Genomic DNA, 23615 nt, shown 5'->3' on the forward strand with positions numbered 1-23615 from the left:
AATACAGTATTATACTTTAAAGTCCCATTCTTTGTCCACTTTTCTTGATCCTCCAGAAAATACGTCGGCCACCAATGATTACAATATTCAGTTAATTGTTTCTTGGTAAGGGGGTCACTTTTTACATCTTTCCAATGTTTTAATATACACTCCAGAGGTGATTTCTTTAACGTATCTCCCTCAGACCCCTTAGACAATTGACTGGACCCCATATTAAAACAAAACAAACACATTACACACAAACAGTAGACTTTCTAACAAAACATACAAATTACAGTTACAAACACAACAACACTACAATCAATACCTTGGCTGGCACTCCAGGTAACCCTGTAGTAGCGTGCAATCAAGCCTTTATTCCCACCTCAACCCCCCTTATTTCCCTTATAACCCCCTGATGCTGCAGGAAAGCATTTCCTGACTTAGAGATGGCTGTACCCTTCACTAATGCCTTAACAAACCCCAGGGGTTTTGCTCTGAACTCACTGGACCAGGGGACTGGAGGATCTACCTGAAAAACCTTCGGTGCCACCAGAGTCCTCATGATCTTGTGAATCCATCGAGTGTCAGAAGCAGAGCCCCATCTGGGTCACCAAAATTGTTACCGAAATCAGGAACGAAACTCCTTGACGGTGTGTTTTTAGCATTAACGAGCAGGCACTGCTTTATTTAGCTGGGGACATGAGGGAATCGTTCGACGTGTCTGCCGCACATTCCATCAGCCAAAGCTTATACTACTTTGCTACATATAGATGCATTAAATTTCCCGGAATAATTATACATATTCATTCTGTTTCCTGGAACTAATTATAATATTTACATAGTCATTACGTATGCAGCTTAAGTCTGGGGGTGTGTGTGCGTGCTTCTGTGGGCGCATTTGGTGGTTTCTAGCGGTCTCTGGTGGCCTTTAGGAGAGAAACTTTTCTTGAACTTTGAACTGTTGAATTTTCTTACGTAGTCATGAGGTGGCTCATCGCCTTGTTTGCGACGGTACTTGTCCGCAGTGACCGGTGTCAGCTGGGTTTGGAGGACTCTCCGTTCGTTAGAGGAAGCTTCAGCGATAAGGATGTGGTTAAATTGCTGATGTAGCACGCGCCTTACATGCTTGGTTCAAGACTCAATTTATCGTATACACCGTGATTCCAACAGGGGGACTGCACCGGTCTTGGGCGCTGTGGGACAGGCGCCGGTGCCCTTAGCGCCTCTCGGCAAGGCAGGCCGCCTCGCAGAGCCCCCTCACCGCCGGGCACGCTGCAGCGGTGGCCTCTTCCGCACCGAACGGACAGAAGTCGACGCCGCCAGCAGCGGCGGGAGCCGGGCCGCAGGGAGTTCCCCGCGGGGCGAGGAGCGGGCTCTCGCGGTGCCGCCCCGTCCGTTTGTGACGCCGCGGGTGTGCCTCAGCGACGCGCCGCCGCACTGCTTGGCAACGCCATTTTGTAGCGGGCTGCGGGTCGGCAGTTGGAGGCGTTGAGCCCAGCTGTAGCGGGAGTATGGCGGCTCCCGGGAAGAGCGGCGGTGGCAGCTCCCGGGAAGAGCGGCGGCGGCGGCGCTCCCGAGCCGCGGAGGTGGGGGCAATGGCGAAGGGCGCTGCGGGCTCGTTGTGGCGCCCGGCGGCGGGGTATAGCTGAAGGACGGCGTTAGGCGCTGGGCCGGGCTGGGCCGGGCCGCCGCCGAGGAGGAGGCGGGGCGGAGGGAAGGGCGCCGCCGTGGTGCGGGGGAAGGAGGCCGCTTCCTGCCGTGGGGGAGGGTGGCCGGTGGCTCGACTCGTCCCCGCAGGAGCGGGTGTGTCGGGTGGCCGGGGCGCCCCTGTGCCCCCGCCTCCGTGCGGCCGCCATGTTCTTTGCCGGCGCCCTGTCCATGCGAAGAGAAAATGGCTTCGGTCGCTTTAGCGGGGGAGGCCGGAGCCGTTTCCCATGCCCCTACTCGGGGCCGAGAACGGAGCCTCTTGCCGGAGCAGGGATGCGGTGGGACGCCGGCCTCTGCCGCCGCGGGGGGGTGGGAAGGGGAACGGCCCCGCACCGCCCGGCCGCGGTGTGTCGGCACCCTGAGCGCCCGCCTCCCGCTTGGCAGCAGCGCCGTTGCTGCCGAGCCCGGGCGCGTCAGCCCGAGGCGCAGGTTGTGAGCTGGAATCAGTTCGTGGTCGGAAAGCGAAATAAAAGACTCGTGTAGCGAGTTGTTTTCCTCTTCGAGGTAAATAACTAGGAGATAACCTAGGGTTTATTATAATTTTGACTTGGCATTAGGAATTCTCCGAGAATCTATAGAAGGAAGCGAGGTAAAAGTTTATGACAAGTCCCTCGAAGTCTTTAAAAGCACACCGGGCAGTATTTGCGTGCCCTGTCTCAGCATGCGGGAGCCTGCCTTTTTCCTAGCATAGGCACCGTCGGGTGCCTGAGCAGCTTTGCGGAAAAAACATGCACGGCCTGTGTTTAGTGTCTGAGCCAGGCCACTTCTTTTTAAAATCTTTGGAAAAAAAGTAGGTTATTCGTTTATGTTCCTCTATCAAAACCGGTTGATTTGAAAAAGCTTTTCGAACTAAAAAATGGCATGGAAGAACGAGCAGAAAAAAAATGAAAATTGGGTAGTTGAGGAAAATACAATCTTCATTATAGTGTTATTTGATAATTAATGGCTTTGAAAATGAATTGTTTGTCTATGGGATGTAATTCAAAGAGCAAAATACGTGTTACAGATGCGGCATTCCAGGCAAACTGATAATCGTGACTGGGATAAAAAAGGAAGTCCAGCTCGCAGAAAATGCGGCAGTGGCAGTAAGAGAAAGAGGACATCATTAGGTGGTGCACAGGAGAGCAAGCACTGCAAACGTGATCTTTCTGAATTTCCTGAGAGGTAGATAACTTTTTGACTTCTTGATATCAGCAAGCATATGTTTTAAGATTTTACTGTTCTCATCAGGTTGTCGTATGATAACGTATTCATTTTTGAGTTGGAGATACTTCAAGAGATGTCTTACAGCTTAAAACAAGAAGCTGTCTTGATACGGTACTAGAATTATTCTAATTAAGCTTATTTGATCCTTCGTTTGTAGTAGCTGTTTAGAAACCAAAACTGTAAATGAAAGAGACTGTCATGAACGATGTTGTGTTGAAGAATACAGAAACGAGTACCAGCAGGGATGTGATACTGGGCATCAGAGCAGCAACTCATCGGGTCATAGTGGGACGAGTAGTTACAAAAGGAAATACAAGACACATCACACTACCTGTCGTGATGATTCACAGGTGGTATGACCAATTTTAATTTAGTTTTGTTTATTTATTTTAAGAAGATAGATTCTCATCTGGGCAGTAGTAATTGAGGGGGGGTTTGGGGAGTTCTTTTGATAATGTTAATAGTTTACTTCTCTAGCTAATAGTAGTAGATTACTCTTTTTTTTGCTAGGATTTTATTTCCTTCAGTGAAAATGTGTAGTCTGTAGGCATGCTTGTGATACCACAGAACATGGTCTTGCTTTTTGTTCATTTGATATATTTGAGCAGATTAATGAGTAATAGCCATCAATTTGAGTTACTGAAATACAGGCATTACTTTGATGCCTTCAAAATTTTTATGACAAGCATTTATTTCAGCCCTTCTCGAAAAGCACAGGCTGTTAAACTTGCTTTTGACTAAGTATCACTGAAATAGCAAGGAGATAATGTCAGAGTTTTATTTTTAAAAATTTATTTAGTAAGATAGTTTAAGTTATCGCTGAAAAATCTGTAGAATCAGATATGATGTCTGCCCACTAGTGGGGCAGTTTTTCTGACTTTGTTCTATATTTAACTCTTAAGAAAGCTGAAGATAGGATTTATAATTTAAGGTCTTCACCTGAGACAGCCTTAAGTAAATGTATATGCTGTTTATGATTTAAAACAAAAAAAATTGTTATCAACTATTCAGACCAGTGATATAATCTGAAGTTACTTAAGATAGGTATTTTAATTTGGCCACAAGGCTATTTTTTAAATATGTATATATAAGATAATTATTAGATCCTTTTGCTTTAAAGTGAAAAGATGGGCACTGAAATCTAAGGTAAAATTCAGTGAACCAGTCTCTTAAAAGAAAAACAATTGTATTGTCATTTTTTGTTGCCTTGCCACTTTGAGTATCTCATCTGAAAATCTGTTCCTTGCCATGTTTTTCTCCTGTAACATAAACTATGTGCCCTGTGAATTTCTGGGGACTGAATTTGAAATTGCTCCTGCCAACTGTTTGTGGCCTGGCGTGTATCTGAATGCCTGAATATCTCCCTGCTGAATGAATTCGTATTCTGACCTGAATTCACTCGGGTTTATTGATTGGCTGGACGATCTTGGTGCCGTTCCAGAGGAGTCATCGAAGGAAAAGACCCAGGAGTGTAGAGGATGATGAGGAGGGTCACCTGATCTGTCAGAGTGGAGACGTACTAAGTGCAAGATGTATAGAATATTTTTCAAAATTTATTAACTTTTCGGATAGAATAAGTTCTTTTAGCATAAGATGTGAGGGGGCTTTGAAAGTCTTTTCTTTCTGTCTTGACTTTTTTGTTTGGGGGTGGGGATTGTTATTCTTTTTCTGTAGAACGTCAATATTTTTCTTTTTTCTATTTCCCTTCCCCCTGAAAAAAATAGTAAATTAAATTAATGAACCTACTGGACTGAGATCCCCGTAATGTGCCTTGATGAGAATTACCCAGTAACATCTCTCAAACGAGATAATTACAATTTAAAGCAGCGCAGTCTAGAATAGCTCCAGTAATAGTACTTAGTCTTTTTGGTTTTATTTGTTTGCTTGGTTTTTTAATGGCTGAGTAACTTCACAGCTGCTCTGACTGAGAGTTCTTTTCTTTATAGATGAGGTTGTTGCTACGTTGGGTGAAGGTGCTTTTGGAAGAGTAGTGGAATGCATCAATCACGAAGCGTAAGTCTTTCATTAAATATGTGCCGTTTTCCTTCCTCATGCTGTCACAGTGTGCTTCATGACGTGCTGATTGTATCAGGTTTTACCTTCGCTTCCTATCTGCTGCTCTGCGCATGGCTGCAAGGCTGCCGCAGTTCCCAAACATGACCTTGGTACGCCATCGTGCACCTGGTACGCCAGCGCCTGGGCAGGGCTGGTGGTGGGTGAGGCGGTGGGTGCGGCTTCTGTCGGCGCGCCCCAGCCTGGTCGAGGACAACAGCCGGTGCGGGGAGGTGGCCCAGACAGCGCAGAGTGAAGCTGCACCCCGCAGTGGGCACTCCTGGGGCCTGGACCACCCCAGATCTGTATTACAAGCAAGGGCTCTGACATCATGTAGCTTACCTTACAGTATTGCCTGTGACGATGCAATGCCATTTGGGTTCTAGCAATGAGTATGATCTAATTCAAGAACGTATTTTGCGTTTGATGGCAGTTTTGCTGGGTGCAAAATAGTATGAACTAGAGTGTCTTTTCTAGTCACTGTAGAAGGCATGTGACACCTCAGTTACATCTTTACTACTTGAAGAACTGACGAAGGCGTGTCATTTTTTTTGACTGACAGACAGTTGTGCTTGTTAGGCTGCATGATGTGGAAGTTTCTCCACTATTGGCCCAGCATACACAGATACAAAGGGGAGGTAAATGGGACTTTTAACCTTTAAGAATAATACCGCTGTATAAGTGTGTATAAGGTATTGAGTGTGTTCCCAGAATTTAAAACACTTTAGTTGTGTTTGTGCAGAGATCAGCCTTGATTGTATTCACTCAGTATGTACTAAAAAAACCAAGTACACCCAACCTTTTCTGCCATTGTTATAAGCAAAATATATATATATATATATATATATGGTGGTACTTATCAAGTATTGTTAGTTAAAGCTACTCATTGTTCTAATCACTGTCAAAAACCTGTCTTTTTTTTTTTTTTTTTTTTTAGGGAAGATAGGCACGTAGCTGTGAAAATAATTAAAAACGTTGCTAGGTACGCCGAAGCAGCTTACGCTGAAATAGAAGTACTGGAACACTTAAACGCATCAGATCCCAGCAGTACATAGTAAGTATGTGATGCTCCCTGTACTTTGGGTTCGCTTTTAAGATTTCTGTGACACGGTTTTCTGTAACCTATGACATCTGTATCTCAGCGTTATACAACTTCCTGTTGCAGTTCATTTATTTTCCTGCTTTTGCAGTCGCTGTGTCCAGATGTTAGAATGGTTTGAGTACCACGGCCACGTCTGCATTGTTTTTGAGCTACTCGGGCTCAGCACCTTTGACTTCATTAAAGAGAATGGCTTTCTGCCATTCAAGCTGGACCACATCAGGCATATAGCGTATCAGATCTGCAAATCGGTGAACTGTAAGTACATTTCTCTTTTGCTTTATTTGTTAAAATTTGCTTTGTGGAATTTGCTAACTGTGTTTGTTGTCTTGCAGTTTTGCATTTGAACAAGTTGACACATACAGATCTGAAACCGGAAAATATTTTATTTGTGTCGTCTGACTACATAGAGGAGTATAACCCCAAACTGGCAAGTTGCTGTCTTCTTCCCCACCTCCCCCTCAGCCCATGTCTGGGCTCATTTGGTGACTTGCATCCCACTGTGTTTCATTCCAGAAATGCAACGAACTCACAGTAAAAAATCCAGACATCAAAGTTGTGGACTTTGGGAGCGCAACATATGATGATGAGTATCACTGCGCTTTGGTGTCTACAAGACATTACAGAGCTCCGGAAGTTATCCTAGGTCAGTAGAAGTCAGTGAGGCTGACGCTTCACGTACGGCTTTGCGTGCTGTTGAACTGTGCTACAGCCATGTTGCGTATCTTGCTTGGGCTGTTGAGCCGCTTGTGGTGTGGTGTAACCATGAACCTGCTGAATCTTTTCACAGCACTAGGATGGGCACAACCATGTGATGTCTGGAGCATAGGCTGTATTCTCATAGAATACTACCTTGGATTTGCAATATTCCCAGTAAGTAACTGCCCCCCTCAGAGTGATCTAGCGTCGGTAACACTCCTCAGCTTGGTGGAAATGTGCTACAGAGAGGTGGGGACTAAGGGGAATGGTCAGGGTGAGAAATTATGCTGCATGTCTCTGTAACACCAAGTTGAAGAGAACAGAAGATGGAGGCACAAAGGAACTTTCTCAGCAGCTTTCTGTAAACATTTTGGCAGCAGCTTGATAGGAAGGGTCACCCTGTTACCATTTGTAATTTACATGGTACAGTAATAACAGATGTAGCTTCCTCTATGACCCTCAGCAACTACTACTCAAATACCTGAATTCTGTCATCTCGACAGTGTTGCTGAGACTTGAAATTTACGAACAATGAAAAAAAAGGCAGGGTCAAGGGAAAAAAGAACTCCAGTACATTGTAACTTATTTCAGGAAAAGGATGACTACAGCCTCTCTTGTTTTCCTTGACCTGAAATTGATTGATTATTGGTTGCAGGGTACAGTCAGAAATGCATACGGTTAGCATGTGGTTCTCAGTAACTTCCTCTTAACAATGAGTAAAAATGTCTGTCTTTCCTTCCCTCCAGACCCGTGACAGCAAAGAACACCTGGCAATGATGGAGCAAATACTGGGGCCTTTGCCAAAACACATGATAAAGAAAACCAGGTAATTATATTCTTCTGTACTTGAACTGCTATAGCTTAATCTAAATATTTTCAGATTTGGTTTAATAGCAAATTTTTTTAAAAAAGCTTAATAAACTCAGATCCACCCTTTTGCTGTATTGAACAAGCTGGCCACTCTCATGGAATAGTCCCAGATCCCCTCCCAAGTTGCGACCAAACTGATCGCTTCCAGTGATAAAGTTTCCAGTGACCTCGTTACTGGAGTAACAAACTGGTCTGTTTGTTTAAGGAAACAGAAGTATTTCCGTGATGACCAGCTGTGTTGGGATGAACACAGTTCTGCGGGCAGATACATCTTAAGGCGCTGTAAGCCACTGAAGGTAAGATGACAGGAGGGAAAATGCTTTTAGGGAGAGGAGCTTTAAGCGCCATTACAAGATTCAAACAGGTTTTGTTTTCTTCGTGAAGGAACTAATGACCTGCCATGATGCTGACCACAAGAACCTCTTTGACCTCATTCAGAAGATGTTGGAGTATGACCCAGCCAAACGCATTACTCTTGCAGAAGCACTGGAACACCCCTTTTTTTCCCCACTGAAACAGGGAAAAAGGGCACTGTCTCCTGCAGCTGAGCAGGCTGACACAGATGCCAGCCCACCAAAGAAATACAAGTAGTGTTAAATATTTATTGTGTACAGTTATTTTATGAATGCCTTATTTTGTATTATGACTTTTTGGATACTGAAATTTAATCCAGCTGCTGGCATAAATCTTATTTAAGAAAAAAGATATTGATGACATGGTTGCATTTCCTCAGTAAATAAAAATCTCAGCACACTTGCGCTTTTAACATGAGGAAAAGAACACGCTCTATTCTATGAAACAGGCCACTTAACAGCAAGAAAATACTGTTTTAATTGTGTTTTATTCAACTGTCATGAGGATGGCAAAAGACCCAGGACTGATCTTTACCCTTTAGTATCACCGATGCCTTTTTGGTAAGAGAACAGATAGAGCCCTTCACGTTAGTGTAAGGATGGCCTTTATTTGTTTAAAAAAAAGTTACAAAATAAGGAAGATCACTGCAGTAGTGATCAGAGTGCACTGTGATCACCATTTTTTTATATATATTTTTTTAATTTTAGTAGGTGTACTCTGGTTACCAGTATTTCAGTTAATGCTCATTACTAGGTTACAACAGTATAGACTTAACTCTCGCCAAATCTGTCTTGATTAGGAGCTGTCCTGGCACTTCCCATTAAGAATTCAAAGTTTCAGGGAGCAGATAAGCTGTTCGGTTTAATATGTCAACTGCCAGCATAAATTAATCCCTCTTTGGGGTCGGGGCTGGAGTTCAGCCCCCCCTTCCCTTCCAGGAGACATGCCTTGGTGGGGCAGCACCCATGAGAGAAGCAGCAAGACCCCAAGAACCCCAGGGACGCAGGCCACCAGCTGTGGCAGCTGGCAGGCTCAGAGATGCTGCTTGTCCTACCCCCACCACTGATGCCCCTCAGTGCCACCAGAGAACAGCTTCCCTCCCAGCAGGACACTGAGCTCCCACCTCAGCCAGCCGCTGGAACAGAGGGTTGCTTTATGCTGGAAGTTTAGTAAAGACAAAGTCGGCACGGAGATTGACAGCCACCTATGAGTGGGGTTATCTGGAGCAAGCAGTACGGACTGCAGTGTCACACTGAGTTGCTATGTGAGCCACGCCCTCTTTGGAGGCTTTACAGTTTAATTTGCAAACAGAACTGCCATAATCTCATTCACCATATCATGTCTACTCAAATATAGATAGAAAACCCAAGGGGTAAAATGGATTTCATTGTGGAAGGCCTTAAATTACATTATTACAGTAGAAAATACAGGAGGTAGAATATAACTGAAAGGACAAATGCAGGTTAAGAGTCAAATCTACAACAGCTCCTGTAAGCTACTTAAAACATGGTTTTAAAAACTAAACCCAGTATTTCAATAACTATAGAAAACAGTTAAAATAAATTGCCATGAGAGCCCTTATATCATGCTTGATACAGGGAGGTAGGATGTAAGAATCAGAAGGACACACGAGACATGACACTTATCTACAGCTGTTTGCTTTACTGAGGACAGAGTTTCACTGGTCAGTCACCCTCTTCACCTTCAGACTCCGACTCTGGAACAGAGAGACCTCGTCAACAGGCTGCCAGCAGGTCAGGCCCCCCCGCCCCCGAGCTCAGCTGCTGCCCTGCACCCTGCGCAAGAGCTGCTGTTGGATCCACGTGGAGTCCACCAGCAAGCTTTTCTGGCCAGTTCCAGGGCGCTCACCTAGTCTCAGAGGAGCAATTAACACCCTCCCACCCCCAAAGCAAAGCATTATTTGCACTAAGGTTCCCAAAATGAACAAGCTCAACTTGTGAGCTAAGCTGCTGGTTACCTTCTTCAGCATTCTTGAGCCATTCAACAAACTTTTTCATCTGCTCCAGAAAAACACTCTTTCCTTTTGCAAGATGCGCATCTTTATACCACTTCAGGATGGGTTCTTCACTCAGAACTTCAGCTGCAAGATGTGCAAGAGCAGCATTAACACAGCAAACCACTGAATACCAGCTGCCAAGAGCCACTGACGGGCAGTCTTTGCTGCCTCCCCTAGACATGCTCCCTCCCTGGGTATGCCTGGACACAGCTGCACCAGGAGTGCCTCCTATTTTAAAAGGCCCTGAGAACCACGCGTTTCAGAGAGCCTGCTGGGGTTCCCTGAGCGCTCCACCAAGGAGCTGCACTTTCACTCCCACTAATAGTCTTGAGTGTTTCACAGCTATTGGAGATGACACGCTCTAAGCTCCAGTCAACAGCTAAGCATGGATGAAAATTCTTTAAAGTACACTCCAGGAAGTGTTTAATTGTTTTTTAAATTTTACAAGTACAATATAACCTTCAGTTTGACAACGAGTTTCCTTATGTTCCCGTGGTGTTTCCACAGGTGCACAGCACATGTGTCAGTAAGGGCTTTTAACAGCCATTCCACAGAGAGCCTAGAGCACCCCAGGACACCTTGGTGGTCTCAATCTCTGGCTGTTCACAGTGTTCAGACAGAGAACCAAGGAGAACACGGTCATGTATCTTTCCCTAACTTCAAAGAGCCTTAAAATCTAAGTTTAGCTTTGATGTACCACATGTGACTCTTCAGACCTAGCTGACAGGAAGCATCCTTGTCTAGAGGAATACTTCCCCCATGCCAAGGACAGCCACATCCACCTTCGCCTTCTACTGCTCCGTCTTTGCAAAAGAAAGGTAGAAAATTCTCCAGCTCATGAAGTGCAATGTTGTAGCACTGATCTTCCCTAAAGGCCTTAACAGGACTGAAGCATTCTGCAAATACAGGCTTTTAAAAAAACAACCAAACACAAACCACCCCCCAAAACTACAACCCCACAGAAGTTACCTTTATAGAAGAGCACCACTATTTTCTGGAAGGCCTTCATGAAGTGAATGTTGTCGTAACAATACTCCTGAATCTTCAACAGAAGAGTCAGCTCTGACTGACCTTGGGTAGTAAAGGCAGCAAGTAGAGGGCTGTATTGCTGGAACGGGAACAACAAACTGGCACACACAGAGCACTTCACATTGATCACCCAACTAAACGGGTTTCACACCGTTTCCATCGACCACTGCTCAGAAATTTGCGAGCCCCACCCCACTCCACCCCAGGGTGCTTCTAGGGGGGCAATACTGCTTTTGCCTCAGTAACTTGGACTGTAATACCACCGTTACATGGAGAAGAATCCCCTGTCTAACGCTGTCTCTGCATTAGGGGGGCTGTAGGTTTTAACTCATTTAAAAGGGAGCTGGAGACAGAGGGAAGCCCAGGTCCCACCCAATGGCAGCAGAAGTCCACACTTAAGCGACAGTACCTTCAAGTGCTTAATAGCTTGCTCTGCTACCAGCTCCTCCTTTTTGTTCCATTCCACCGTGCTCATTACACTTGACCAGATTATGGCTACCACAGTCTGTTCCGAGATGTTGTTTTTCTTCATCTCCTCCTTCACGTACAAGATTATCTGCCAGTTGCAATAAAAGAGTCAGCACACAGGCCGCATATGACACTAGCCTAAATTAAAACTTCCAAAGTCCAGAAAACCTGGTCCTAATTTAAATTCTTAGTGAGAGCTAGGTGTTTTAAGTTCAGTATTTAATTAGGCATGTATCTTCTTCAGATTAGTATTAAATGCTATTGCATTTCAGATAATTTAAACTAAGTTCCTACAGAAAAAAGAAAGGAAAAAACCAAAAGCACCTCCACCTTGTCTACAGACAAATACTTACATCCTTGAATGGATCTCCCCTTGACATCTGCTCCTGAAGTTCTTTCTGCAGCTCTTTGCGAGCTCCGATGCTTTGCTGGTTGCGAACATACTCGGACAGTTCTTTTAGTCCTGCTTCAGTGAAGTACTTGGAGAAGTGTTCAACACTTTGTTTGTTGGCTGGGAAGAGTTCCTGAAAACAAAGTTTACAACAACTCTTTCACAAAAGAAACGTGTGTGGAGTACTTTGCTGGTAAATGCTATTTACTAAACTGGCTTAAGCAGGAAATCGGTAATTTCAGTGGTACTCACCATCAGCCTGTTATCCATGTTTACTTTACGAAGACTGACAGCCACTGCATTAATATCTTTCTCATTTATCCATGATTTGAATAGCTTGACTGCAAAAGCTGCAGAAACACCTGTGCAATAGGAATAGTGCTATTATCATTACTGAAATTCAAAACAAAGGGAATCATAAGGCCTGGAGTACAGGGCAGCCGGTTTGTCAGAGCCCTGCTCAAAGCAGCAGCAGCAGCGCTCAGAGGCAGCCCTAGGATAGTCAGCAGCACCTCTGCCTGAAGATACTGCAGCCTCCAGCATGCTGGACTTGTCTTACCACTCAGCATCACGAAGGCTTCCCTCTACTGAACTCAACTCTCCTTGCTGCAGTTTACGAAGAAGCCGAAAGATGTGACACACCTTCTGCACGCTGAAAGGTCCCTCTCCAAAGTACAGTATTGCCTTGCTGGGCAACACTAGTAACCGCAGCCCCCAGCGTCACGCAGCAAAGTCCTACACATGAGCTTTCTGAAAAGACTGAAGCCTTATCAAGAGCTTCCGGGTTGCGAGGCAGCACGCTTGCCTTTGCTAATCCCGTTGTAAACCCATCACCAAATGAAGCTAGTGAGCTGTAAAGGTGTATTGTCATCACAATTTCCACCTACTTGTCATGGTTCTGTCCCCTACCATCCTTCCCTGAAGGAGGAGCTGGGCAACACTTACCTTCTTTAACCAAGTTCTCATTGTAAAGACTGTTGAGAATTGACGCATTAAGTGTCCCATTGGCTAGCAGAATGCCCGTCAACATGGCCAGTTTGTTCCGCTCAGACTCTGAGAACCCCTTCAGGAACAGCAGCAACTGAAAGAGAAAGTGAGAAGAGCTGCTATGAAACTATGATCTCTCATGGAAGTTTAGCTACTGCCTCCATGTCAGACACTTTTTCAGTCAAGCTATTTGACTAGCAGAAGCACTAGTTCACTGGTCATCTTCTCCACTAGTCATACAAGATAGCTGTTCTTCTATTAACAACTTTGAAGTGTTCTACTTTAATAATCCATTGTATGATGTAACTCTTCTGTATAGAGTCTTTAACTAGCAGAATTTAAAGGTTTGTTTGTCAGCCCATAAGGACCTACTCCATACCTTTTTGACTTCATCTTCAAAGCCTTTCTCCAGGTACTTGTAACGCCTGATTAGCTTGTTAAAAACCTAAAAAGATACACACTGTATTATTTTTTGCTCTGAACTATCATTTAATTAGAATTAAAATAAAGTTCAGTAAAGTTGGTCTGAACTCTTTAGAGCACTTTTAACTTAGAACAGTGCTACTTTACCTTTTCCAGTAAGCTTCTTAAAGCCATGCATTATTTTAACCTAAACTTTCAACTACACAAACTTTTCATTTTTGACCACCTAACAGTTTAATTGTACTCATTTCAGAACTAACCTGAGCAAATGCTTGCATGGTTTCTAGGTCTTCCTGTGCTGCAAATACACAGACGTTTGTGCGTGTCATGTCATCTGCCAGCGTACCACCTGGGGCTAAAGAAGGGTTTCAGCATTAGTGGTGTTACTCCCCAGTGAGTGTACTGAGTAGTCTCCCCAGTAAAGAACTCCAGTACCCATAACATGCAACACGTTGTCCTTCCATGATGAACTGAATGACTGGATCACTGAAGACACCCCTACATGTCTGCTGCAATAGCGCTGCTTTGTAAGCAAGGGTCTTTTAAATAACAGAGTAGGTCACAATAGGTGATGAAACACAGAGATGCATGTGCAAAATTCAATGCCCCAGAGACGAGCTTGAAACTTTAGTCTTGAAAGGAACTTGAGCTTTTTTAGCTGATAATTAGAAGATGCTTCTTCACCATTCCTCTTCAGTTTAATACAGGCATTTGACTGGTAGCCAGGCTGCTTCACTAACTAGGGTGAATCCACGTCAACTCCAGTGCCAGAATACCTCATCACCAATTTCTCTGCCATCCTGCATAGAAGGGAGATCCTTTTGCTATGTATCAGTCAGAAATACGACTTAAAGACTGAAATAAGCATTAATGGTAGTAATATTAAAAGGTGGTAAGGCAACAGGATGACAGTTTTTTATTCTGGCCTTGTCTGACTAACGATCAAAACTACTCTACTTAGCTACTTGTTACGGAGAGTAAAGGACCCCTATATCACCATTAATGCAGCAATTCCCTTCCTTCTTAGCCTCTTTCCTAGAGGAAACACTTCCTAACACAGTATGCACTGGTTAAGTTAAGGCTCTCAAATGTAAACCCGCAGATTTAACAGCTTGTACACTAACAATTTTGAGCAGCGATGCTTCACGTGGCAGACAAGTTCACTTAACTCACTCTACCAGCTCTTGTAACATCAGCAAAGGAGCCTCTTGCCAAAAGGAACATCACGGTAACTTCAGTCTACATATCTCAAAGCTGTGTACTGGAATGGTGTTAAGCAGGCAGATGAAGTGAAACCATTTTGAAAGACTTGCTTTTCAGCATTTGTTTGCACTAGTCATCTGCCATTTCTACAGTATCAGTGCGAAGACCTCCTCAACATGCAACAGATGCATCCTCCCAAACCAGCCACCCCCATGGCAGAACTGCCATCCAGAGTCTGACTGTGGCCCAGAATCAGGTATTTCCTCTCCCTCCTCTGTGCATTTAGGTTATTTCAACTCTATTTCTGTTACATTACAGAAAAATCTTCTGCAACTGCCAAATTTCTCATTTAAGTCCTCCCCCCAACTGCACAACAAATGCTAAAATCCGAGACAGACCTTCTCCAGTTTAAGCAGACAACATAAAGGGACATCGCCACAGCCTGTGTTTTAAATGGGCCCCTGTCATCTGAACCCTTCTCACTAAATGGTATTTAGTCACATAGGAAATGTAAAGTCTAAATCTAGAAGTACTTTTTTTTATAATACTTATTAACCTCGTTCAGCTTCATCTACTGCTTACCTGGTTGGTGAGCATCTGTTCTACTCTTTGCTCTTTACACACAGTGCACACTTGACTTTACAAGACTTTTCGTCATCACATTTAATTTCCTCAGTTCCCTGTGGTTTCTGCTGACTCGACCACCCTCTCATTTCACCCTCCCTGACATCTGCTGGAGCCCACAGCCTCGCTATTGTCAACAACAAACGATTTGTAATAGCATTTCCAAGACTAAGCACATCAGATTCTTCTGTAAACAATACTAGGTTCCAAAATAACAGGGCAGGGTGCACAAAGCACAGGATCACGGCAGAATCTTTCGGGGCCTTGTGACCACAGACCACACACCTGAAACAAGCATTCATCCATCTCACATCGGCAGAAGTGAACTTGACTCCAGAGTCAAGATGCACTCCTGGTTAAAAAAAAAAAAAAAATCCAATATATTTTCCTTTAAGCCATGTTTGTACAGTCTACACTCTGAAGAATGCAAACTGACTCTGTGGTAGGGTATACAGAGTATTTCTACAGCAATCTGACTGCTCAGTCAGTTGCTAAGCGGTCAGATAGTTTACCACAGATAACCTAAACCCTGTTCTACACACTCAATGGGCTCTTTAGCAGAGTTTTTACACTGACAGAAACCAGTGAGCTTTTCTAGAGTCAAGTGAATAAAGGCTGACAGCAGCCCTATCAAAGGGACTTACCCAGCATTCCACCAGCCACCAGGATGTCAAAAAGCGTTTCTGCATAGCGGCGATAGTCAAGTTTTGCACCAGAAGCATCAAGAAACTTTGCTACTGCCTCCAAGTCAGTGCCAGTTTCGGTTAAACCTTGAATAATACAGTCCTGGAACTGAGTAGGGTCAAACCTCTCTTTTTCATCTGTAAAGAGAAAGCGTTGAAATAAAGTTGCCACATACAGCTGTTTGGTTTTTAAAGTTTGTCATTTCTTATTAAAAAAACCCCCAAACAACCCAAATTTGCACTGAAAAGCCTAACAACTGGTATTACCTAGCACAAATAGCGACTTAATGCTGTAGCCTAAAATTAATTTCAACGGCCAATACAGCAGTAAGAAGTGTTACTGCTTTCACTCCCCTATTCAGTCAAGGCTGGGGGAAAGGCTATCAAAAGCTAAAACATTCCTTTGTTCCCTCTAATTGAATTCTTACTGTACTTTCACTAAAAAGAACAGTCATTTGTGATGATCATTAGTTGGCTATGATAAAGCTTATTTGACTTCTTGGTCTGATTCCGAGATCCTTGTTCACGTGTTAGATCTCTCTTTCCCTCCAAAATCAGAGGTTTAGCTACAGGCTGGAAGGCAATTCGTAACATGTGCCCCTACAATTTTGTATATTTGACTCTATTACTCATGCTCTATTTCATTCCATTGGGCCTCTCGCTGTTTTGGATGAACAGCGATGAAATACTCTGACCGAAAAGCTGCATACCGTTATCATGTTAGAGCCAACTGAGAGCACTTGCTTTTTGGTTATGAAGACCATCCCCTCCTCTTAATATGAGTCTGAAGCAATTGCCTTTCCTCAAGTGCCTGGGGAGAATGTAGCAATCTGAGCTAACTTCTTAGTCTTAAATAAACATGATACAACAGACCATAATTGCAGATGTCTTTAGCATCCTTTGGTGCTGCTAAAGCAGAACACGTGCTTTGTCACATCTGAGATGAGGCTGTGATCAGCTGATGTGTTTTCACTATAGGTACAACATAGTTAACAGGCAACAGATCCATCCATATAACTAACAGAAACCCTAAATGGAAAAGGTCTTCAACTTCATTCATCTCAATTTGTCCTTAAGATTATGCAAACCACGAGAGGAAAAGCTTCCAAAGAAACAGAACTCAGCTGCAAATCTGAGTGCCATCTACAACAGCTTAGCCAGTTTTGTTAGAATCTGTTAGCAACCCTTCTGTAAGGGGCAAACCAGTGTCCTTACATTCAATGCAAGTATCAACACGTTGGTAAGAGCTGGGTGGAAGTCTAGAGGTACCAGACCAGTTATTATCCAGGACAGACTGTTACTGCAGGGTTGCTTGGAAGCCACGCTATGGCTAAATGCTTAAAAAAAGACAAAACCCCAGGATGGTAGCATTTAATCTGCTGGACAGGCTAAATCCAACTTTGTCACTTCAACAGTTTCTCAAGGTGCCCTTACTTGAACATTAAAATAGGTTCTGTAAGTCAGCAAGTACTTCTGTACAACTTAATTACTAGTTAAGCACTTACAGCACCCTGTACTGCTCTCAGTTTGAACTAGAATACTGCTAGTGTATTAGGAAAACTGTATTAAACAGAAGCTCTAAGTGCTGTCTCCATTTCCTCTTTATGTTTAAAAAAACACTAACAAAATACTAAAATTACTCATCACACCTTTTCAGTCATTATCTCTTCTTATGGGAGTAACTGTGCACGTAAAAGATAGGCACTTGCACATCCCACACTTCAGGCATTTTTTGTTTGGTTGGCTGGGGGAGTAGGTGGGTTTGTGGCACTGGGTTTTTTTGGTTCGTGTTTTTTTTTAAATTTAAATCAGGTCTTCTTACAGCATTAAGGGGACCATGTAACTTTTATCCAGTGGCTAACCCTGAAATTTCTACCAGGCTACATGCTCCTTAGATGTACGTACTAACCTGCAACAAGCCCGTGCTGGAGTTCCCCTGTAACTCAGGGGCACCAGATACTTCTGCTTTCGGGCTACACACACTCAGTACAGCTCTAGAATGACCGTCTCTTAAACCAAGGTTATCACAAAAAATTCAGCTACAATTCTTACTACCCAATATTTTTTTATCAGTGCAGAGAACATTCTAGCACCTAGTTAGCCTCAAGACTTCGTACTTAGCACAGTCTCATTTAAAAGATTCACGAGAAGAGCATTAAACGCAGTGGTTTATTGACAGAAACGGACGCTTTGCCGGGGGGGGGCGCGCACGCCACGCCGACGGCAGGCGCTGGCAGCACGCGCGCTGCCGGCAGCTTACCTCGCTTTCTAGTTTTAAACCGCTGGCCTGATAGCGTCGGCTTCTGTGGCTTTTGATTATTCATAAAAGACACCCTGCAAGGAAACAGGCACACGCCTCAGGGCGCTGGGAACGCAGCCCGGCCTCCCGCTCCCGGCGGCCGCTCCCAGCCCGCCCCGCGGCCGCGCACGAGGGCGCCGCTCCTCCTTCCTTCCCTTCCCTGGCCTCCATTTTCCCCGCGGCGCAGGGCCGCCAGCAGGGAGGCGCCGGCCCCCGCCCCGGCTACCCGGCACGCACCGGGCCTCCCCAGGCGGAGGCGGCGGCAGGGCGTTGGCGAGACCCGCGCGGAGCCGGGGCCTGTGCGGTGCCCGCTGCGGCGCCTCCCCGCACCCGCGTCGCACAGCGCGGAGGTGGCGGCTCCGCTGCCGCCGCGCTCCGGTGCCCGTGCAGGGGGAGACAGAGAACGAGCCCCCTCCGCCTCCACGCGAGCGCGGCGCGGCTGCTACGGCCTGGCCTGGCAGCAGCCGACCCCATCCGGCCGCGCCACCCCCCGCGACCGGAGGCCGCCCCCGCCCAGGCCCGTCTCCTCACCGACTTTAAGGCAGAGAGAAAACGCCCGAGCGGCCCGTAGCGGAGGCTGGCGCGAGCAGGAGCGAGCAGCGGCGGCCACAGCTTTCCGAGCAGAACCAACGCGAGAAGAAGAGGGGAGGGCCCCGCTTGGCCCCGCCCGGGGCGGACCATCCCGCTCCGCCAGAGAGGACGGAGGGAAGGGGGCCGGGCTTCCCCGGGCCGCCTGCTCCCAGCGGCAGGCCCTGCGTTGCGGACCCACCGGCACCTGGCGGTGATCTGCCCGGTGCTCTCCCTCCCCCGCGAGCGGGGGTGCCCACCCGGTCCCCCCCCCGGGAGTGAGCACGTTCGTCCGTGTGCCCCCCCCCCCCCCCCCCCGTGATTTCTCGTCATACGGAAGTAGCCGCCTGGTCCCCCCGCGCCGGCGGTGCGCGTGGATCAATCCGTCGGGGGATCCCGGCGCCCCCTGGCGGCTCGAGGCGCCGCCCCGAGAGAGCGGGCCCTCCGCATCCCCGCGGGCCGGCCCCCCCCCCCGCGCTGCAGGGACGGCTGCCCTCGGGGCTGGTCTGCGCTCCGAGGAGAGCGGCCCACGGAGAGAAGCGCCGGGAGCAGGAGCAGGTCCTGCTGCGCATCGGGGTTTGGCAGCCCGCTGTGTGTGCAAGGGGGAGCTGGGGCCTGCTCACAGCAGAGACGGGTCTACAGCCAGCTGGGCCCACGCCCTCTGGAGAGACATCGTCGGGCTCTGAACGTAACCGCTCGCGGTACTCGGCCAGATCCCCACCCAGCTCCCTCCTCGGGGCTCAGGTTCAGCCCCGCCTGCGAAGCGTCCCAACAACAGGTAAGTACAAAGTAGTCAGCAGAACAGAGGCTGCTGTGGAAGAGGAAGGAGTTTCCTAAAACCATCCCAGTTGTATTTCATAAATTTGACTGCAGTAACACGCACTCCATTTCCCAGGCTGCTCCAAAAAAATGATGTAATTTGTTTTCGTTTTTCCGAGGTAGTCATTAAATACTCAACAGCCTATTAATTGGATGTGTAAAATCGGGAAGCCTGTGCGATCAGGCAAGCAGCAGGGAGTAGAGCAACTAACAGGGTCTGAGCAGTCTAGTTCACATGCTCAGGAAGACCACCTCAGATCTCAACCACCCAGGTTGAGAACTAGGCCCCATCAACAAAGGGGGTTTGCTATTGACTTCATGTTTTAAGATTTCACTCCCAATCTTAGAATTATTTGTTCAGCAGAAACATGGCTTTTGAAGGGCAAAATACCAGTTAATGTATTACATTCTTTCCCATTCATTGGTTTATTTACCAACAGCTGCAAAGCTGCCTGCCTAGGTATACTGACTGGTTTAGAAGGGCTGACAGTTGATTAAGGTTAGAAAAATCAGACTCACAAAACAGCTTTAGACAAAGCTTACGTCAAGCCATTTTTCTTGTTCATTTAAATACAGAGTAACTGGCAGAAAATCTGCTAGTCCAACCCCTATTCTCACTTTCAAAGGGATTAGATATTCCAGTTTCAGATCTGACAACCTGTTTTATACAATTTACTTGACGCGTCTATCAGAGGGATTAGAGACATTAATTATTACTGTGTTAAATTTATGCCCAGAATGTCTGTGCTGTATTAGCATCTTGATTAGAACTCACCTCAGGTGCCGTACAATAGGAACACAATATATATATAAAAAGAACACTGTATTCCAAAAGGCACATTTGCCCTTTCATTTGTGCATTCCTCCAAATAAACCTGGTTTTCAGTAACTATCAGAGCTTCTGTATGCTTCCTAGGTCTCTCTTTTTCTTACGTGGGGAAGTTATAAAAGCACATGAGGCTTTACAATTTTCTCACACCCCTGTCAACACCATACCTGCTGTTCTATTAGGTCCGAGGTTTGCTGTTACAGTTGTAGTAATTTCTTCTTTCCTCAGACCCCGATGATAACATCACCTTACAAAGACTTTGTGTATTGTAGTCTATGCAGACAGAATCATCCGTTAAAAGCCCCTCACCTCTGGCATAGAACAATGTTCCTTAGCTCCAGAAGTGCAGGCCTCTCCTGTGATTAAAACACAGGTTCTCTCACCAGCAATTACAGCGGCAGGTCTCGCCCTCTCTCCAGGCTGTAGGGCAGTCTGTCTATTAACAGATGGCACAAACAAAACCAGTGTGTTAGTGTAGGTCCCGTACTGTCTAAAAAACATACGCTGCCAAACTGGCACACGGCACGTAACTGGGGGTGCCTACCAGACGGAGTATAACTGCATGCAACGCACCCTCCAAGCTGATACAGGACAGGAGATGCAGTTGCAACTCGGTTCCTTGCTCCCCAAAAGGGCAAACCACTAAAGCAACCTGGAGATCGCAAGCTTCCCTCTAGACCTTACACGGCTGCTGAATTCCCACCAGGTGTAAAGCATAATCTTCTTTGACTAAACCTCTTGAAATGACCAGTTGTCAGGTGTATGAATGGAGCAAGTCACCGTGTTTCAGGAGGGGAAAGGGGGGTCACCTGCACAACCGTGATTTTTTAATTCAGGTCATCCCCAGCCCTGCTTCTTTCCTATCCCAACAAGCCACCTCCTTGGCTGTGAATCTTTTCTTTTGTCTTGTCTGGCCTAGCAGAGAGGTTGGCACTCCTCTCAGCTGAACTCCTAAGTTTTTCAGAAGAAAGCAAGCAGAAGTGTTGTCCTTCGGTGTTCCTATACAGGGTTCAAGTGATCTGCATCAGCCACCCACAACCTGGGGAACACACCAATTCTGGTAAATTTTTATCAGTAGACATTATTTGAAAACTTTATCCCTGAATATATCTGTGTTTATGAGAGCAAATAAGCATTCCTTATCTATCCATACAAGAGGTAGAAGAGATTACATTTAGAGCCTGGAAAAGAAGAATCTTAGGTTTTATCTGCAAAATTCTTTCATCCAAGCAGAACTGGTTAGCTTGCATTTGATCCTGCTGTCTTATTCAATTGATTTTCTTAAAGTAAGGCCATATCTCCAGTGAGGCTGCCTACCTTCCCCTGCCTGTTCTTGCCCCAACTACAGGCATTGCACAATCACCCAACCCAGCATTCACTTAGTTACGGTACCCTTACAGGTTAAAACTAGGGTAAAACTTGAGAGTAGTAAAATCAGTATTTTGTTCATTCTTGCAAGACAGATATACACCGGGTATATAAAAAATTGAAAGCTTTAAAAATAAGGAAAAAGCAAGCCCATGCTTTGCATGTATGGACACATGAATGTGGAAATGAAACCACCATCCTTTCTGGAGCTAGAGTGCTTGCACTTGCATCCAGAAATATAACACAATCTATCTCAGTTGTACAAGATGACTATTCCATGCTGCTGAGAGCCTCAATTGCAATAAATACAATTCTTTAGATGAGTATGTTAGGGGCAGCATCAGCCAACTAGAGGTGAGGCTGAGGCAGCTCCGTTCCCCAAGGTCCAACCAGTAGCAAGGCTGAGCCTTGTACTCTCAACAAGCAGACACGCAAACACGTCTGTAAAACATAATACACCTATAAATACAGCTGGGCACACTGATCAGCACAGACAGAAACACTCTGTGCTCCTGCAGACACGAACAGCACCAATGGCCTTCTCCTGTTCCCCTCTCTGGCTCAACAGCATGAAGGTCCGTTAGCAGGAAATGTACATATAAATATATCGACACACACACAAGAAGGACCCCTCCGCTAACAGGCCTTAGGCAGTCAAGTCTATCCAGTCCCAGCTCTCCCCCCTTGCTGTCACCTGTATGTAAGACCCCACCAAGGCCCACAGCCCTGCTCCAGGGTGTCTGTTGCTGTGAAATTCATCACTGCAGCAGATTAATGGGAAAGCACCAGGCTCGCCAAGTCACACATTTTAAACTTTAAGGTCAAACACTCATCATTCTTATTGTCAGTAGGAGCCAGATTTCACCTCACACCATTTTTGTTACTACTTTTTCCTTGAAACAATATTGGTTATAGATCACAGTGTGACAAAATGGCAGAACAGTGCCTTACAAGTTTTCTTTTATTGAAGACACATTTAAGCAAATTCCATTTAACAGCCGATGAAATTCCCAAAATACCACATTCAAAAATACCCTAAGGGACATCACGTTCGGGGGGGGGGGGATTTCCACCTTAATATTTGCAAATATTTGTTCATTCATTCTAAACCCAAGGCACTATTTTGGTACTCATTCTAAAATGACAACATTTGTCTAAGTCACAATTACATAAAAAGCCAAGAATATAAATCACAGATTATGAAAATAGCATTTTAAGGAAAGGAACACAAAGACATGATAGTTCCTGCTGTCAGCTCCTTGAAGTCTTTGATATTACGAAATCGCAAACATATTGCCAGTTGAGCTTTTCCCATTAGCTGTAGTCTCTCACAATTTACCAAGAGAAATGAACAGGAAAACTTTATCAACATAAGCTAGTAATTTCTCCATTATTTGTAATATTAATCTATTTGTAAAGGAATAAAATCTTGTTGTCCCTCTAAAGATTTAGATTAAATATGACTTATTTGAGGGTGTGTGCAGGTCGCACTCTCTTCTATACTACGCTAATTTAAGCCTGCACTCTCACCCTTACAATGAATGAAGACAGTCTAGATTTAATGTTTATGAAAATGAGTACAGGATCTGAACTAATGCAATAGCTGTTGAATATCTCCAGAGTTATTTCTTATGCTAGTGTTTTGGGTATACAGTGATGTTGTTAAATGTGAGCTTACTGTTAATTTTATTGCTTTGAACTATCAAACGTGAAAGTTGAATATTGATTTGTATGTATACCTGTGTTGGCTCAGCTCAGCCATTTCTTTTTCTTCCTCTCAAACACCTTTGCGCTTGCTTTTCAGTCTCCTCTCCTCATGGGGAAATGCTCCATCAAGATTCATACAGCTGCCACTGCATCACTTTAAAACCCGCTTTCTGAAACAGTATCTGTCAGAGTGCCAGTAATGTTGTTTGGAACAGCTGAGTTAAGCTGTGAG

General features: G+C 45.3%; 2 protein-coding genes across 5 annotated transcripts; one reads left to right on the plus strand and one right to left on the minus strand.

Moving 5' to 3' along the window:
- Window positions 1-1533: 1533 nt before the first annotated feature.
- CLK1 (CDC like kinase 1) lies at window positions 1534-8215 on the plus strand. Of its 2 annotated transcripts, none has more exons than XM_086465636.1 (13): window positions 1534-1568; window positions 2696-2853; window positions 3053-3245; window positions 4337-4427; window positions 4842-4908; window positions 5885-6001; window positions 6138-6304; window positions 6382-6476; window positions 6563-6692; window positions 6837-6919; window positions 7492-7571; window positions 7821-7911; window positions 8000-8215. In XM_086465636.1, exons 2-13 carry the CDS (start codon window positions 2696-2698, stop codon window positions 8204-8206), a joined length of 1479 nt encoding a protein of 492 aa, XP_086321762.1. In that variant the 5' UTR covers window positions 1534-1568; the 3' UTR covers window positions 8207-8215. The 2 variants fall into 2 exon arrangements, with proteins under 2 accessions (XP_086321762.1, XP_086321763.1); XM_086465637.1 differs by having other exon boundaries at window positions 3056-3245.
- Window positions 8216-8556: 341 nt separating this feature from the next.
- Window positions 8557-18659, minus strand: BZW1 (basic leucine zipper and W2 domains 1). Of its 3 annotated transcripts, XM_086465638.1 has the most exons (12): window positions 18625-18659; window positions 18055-18128; window positions 15756-15932; window positions 13545-13639; window positions 13241-13306; window positions 12820-12955; window positions 12127-12236; window positions 11837-12007; window positions 11425-11571; window positions 10956-11094; window positions 9948-10070; window positions 8557-9686 (listed from the first exon to the last, which is right to left on the minus strand). In XM_086465638.1, the coding sequence occupies exons 2-12, from the start codon at window positions 18116-18118 to the stop codon at window positions 9655-9657; spliced, it is 1260 nt and encodes a 419-aa protein (XP_086321764.1). In that variant the 5' UTR covers window positions 18119-18128; window positions 18625-18659; the 3' UTR covers window positions 8557-9654. The 3 variants fall into 3 exon arrangements, with proteins under 3 accessions (XP_086321764.1, XP_086321767.1, XP_086321766.1); XM_086465641.1 differs by lacking the exon at window positions 18625-18659 and having other exon boundaries at window positions 18055-18136; XM_086465640.1 differs by lacking the exons at window positions 18055-18128; window positions 18625-18659 and having other exon boundaries at window positions 13634-13639; window positions 15756-15869.
- Between the last annotated feature and the right edge of the window lie 4956 nt (window positions 18660-23615).

This window comes from Leptosomus discolor, chromosome 5, assembly GCF_034619465.1.
Source record: "Leptosomus discolor isolate bLepDis1 chromosome 5, bLepDis1.hap2, whole genome shotgun sequence".
Classification (NCBI taxonomy): domain Eukaryota; kingdom Metazoa; phylum Chordata; class Aves; order Leptosomiformes; family Leptosomidae; genus Leptosomus; species Leptosomus discolor.

Bases quoted from the DNA above. Each gene is read 5' to 3' on its own strand.
- CLK1 (XM_086465636.1), top strand. From the start codon at position 2,696: ATGCGGCATTCCAGGCAAACTGATAATCGTGACTGGGATAAAAAAGGA. The intron at 2,854-3,052 runs GTAGATAACTTT...CTTCGTTTGTAG, and splicing joins CTTTCTGAATTTCCTGAGAG to TAGCTGTTTAGAAACCAAAA. The intron at 4,909-5,884 runs GTAAGTCTTTCA...TTTTTTTTTTAG, and splicing joins GAATGCATCAATCACGAAGC to GGAAGATAGGCACGTAGCTG.
- BZW1 (XM_086465638.1), bottom strand. From the start codon at position 18,118: ATGAATAATCAAAAGCCACAGAAGCCGACGCTATCAGGCCAGCGGTTT. The intron at 12,237-12,819 runs GTAAGTGTTGCC...CCTATTGCACAG, and splicing joins TGAGAACTTGGTTAAAGAAG to GTGTTTCTGCAGCTTTTGCA. The intron at 11,095-11,424 runs GTACTGTCGCTT...TTCCCGTTCCAG, and splicing joins AAGCTATTAAGCACTTGAAG to CAATACAGCCCTCTACTTGC.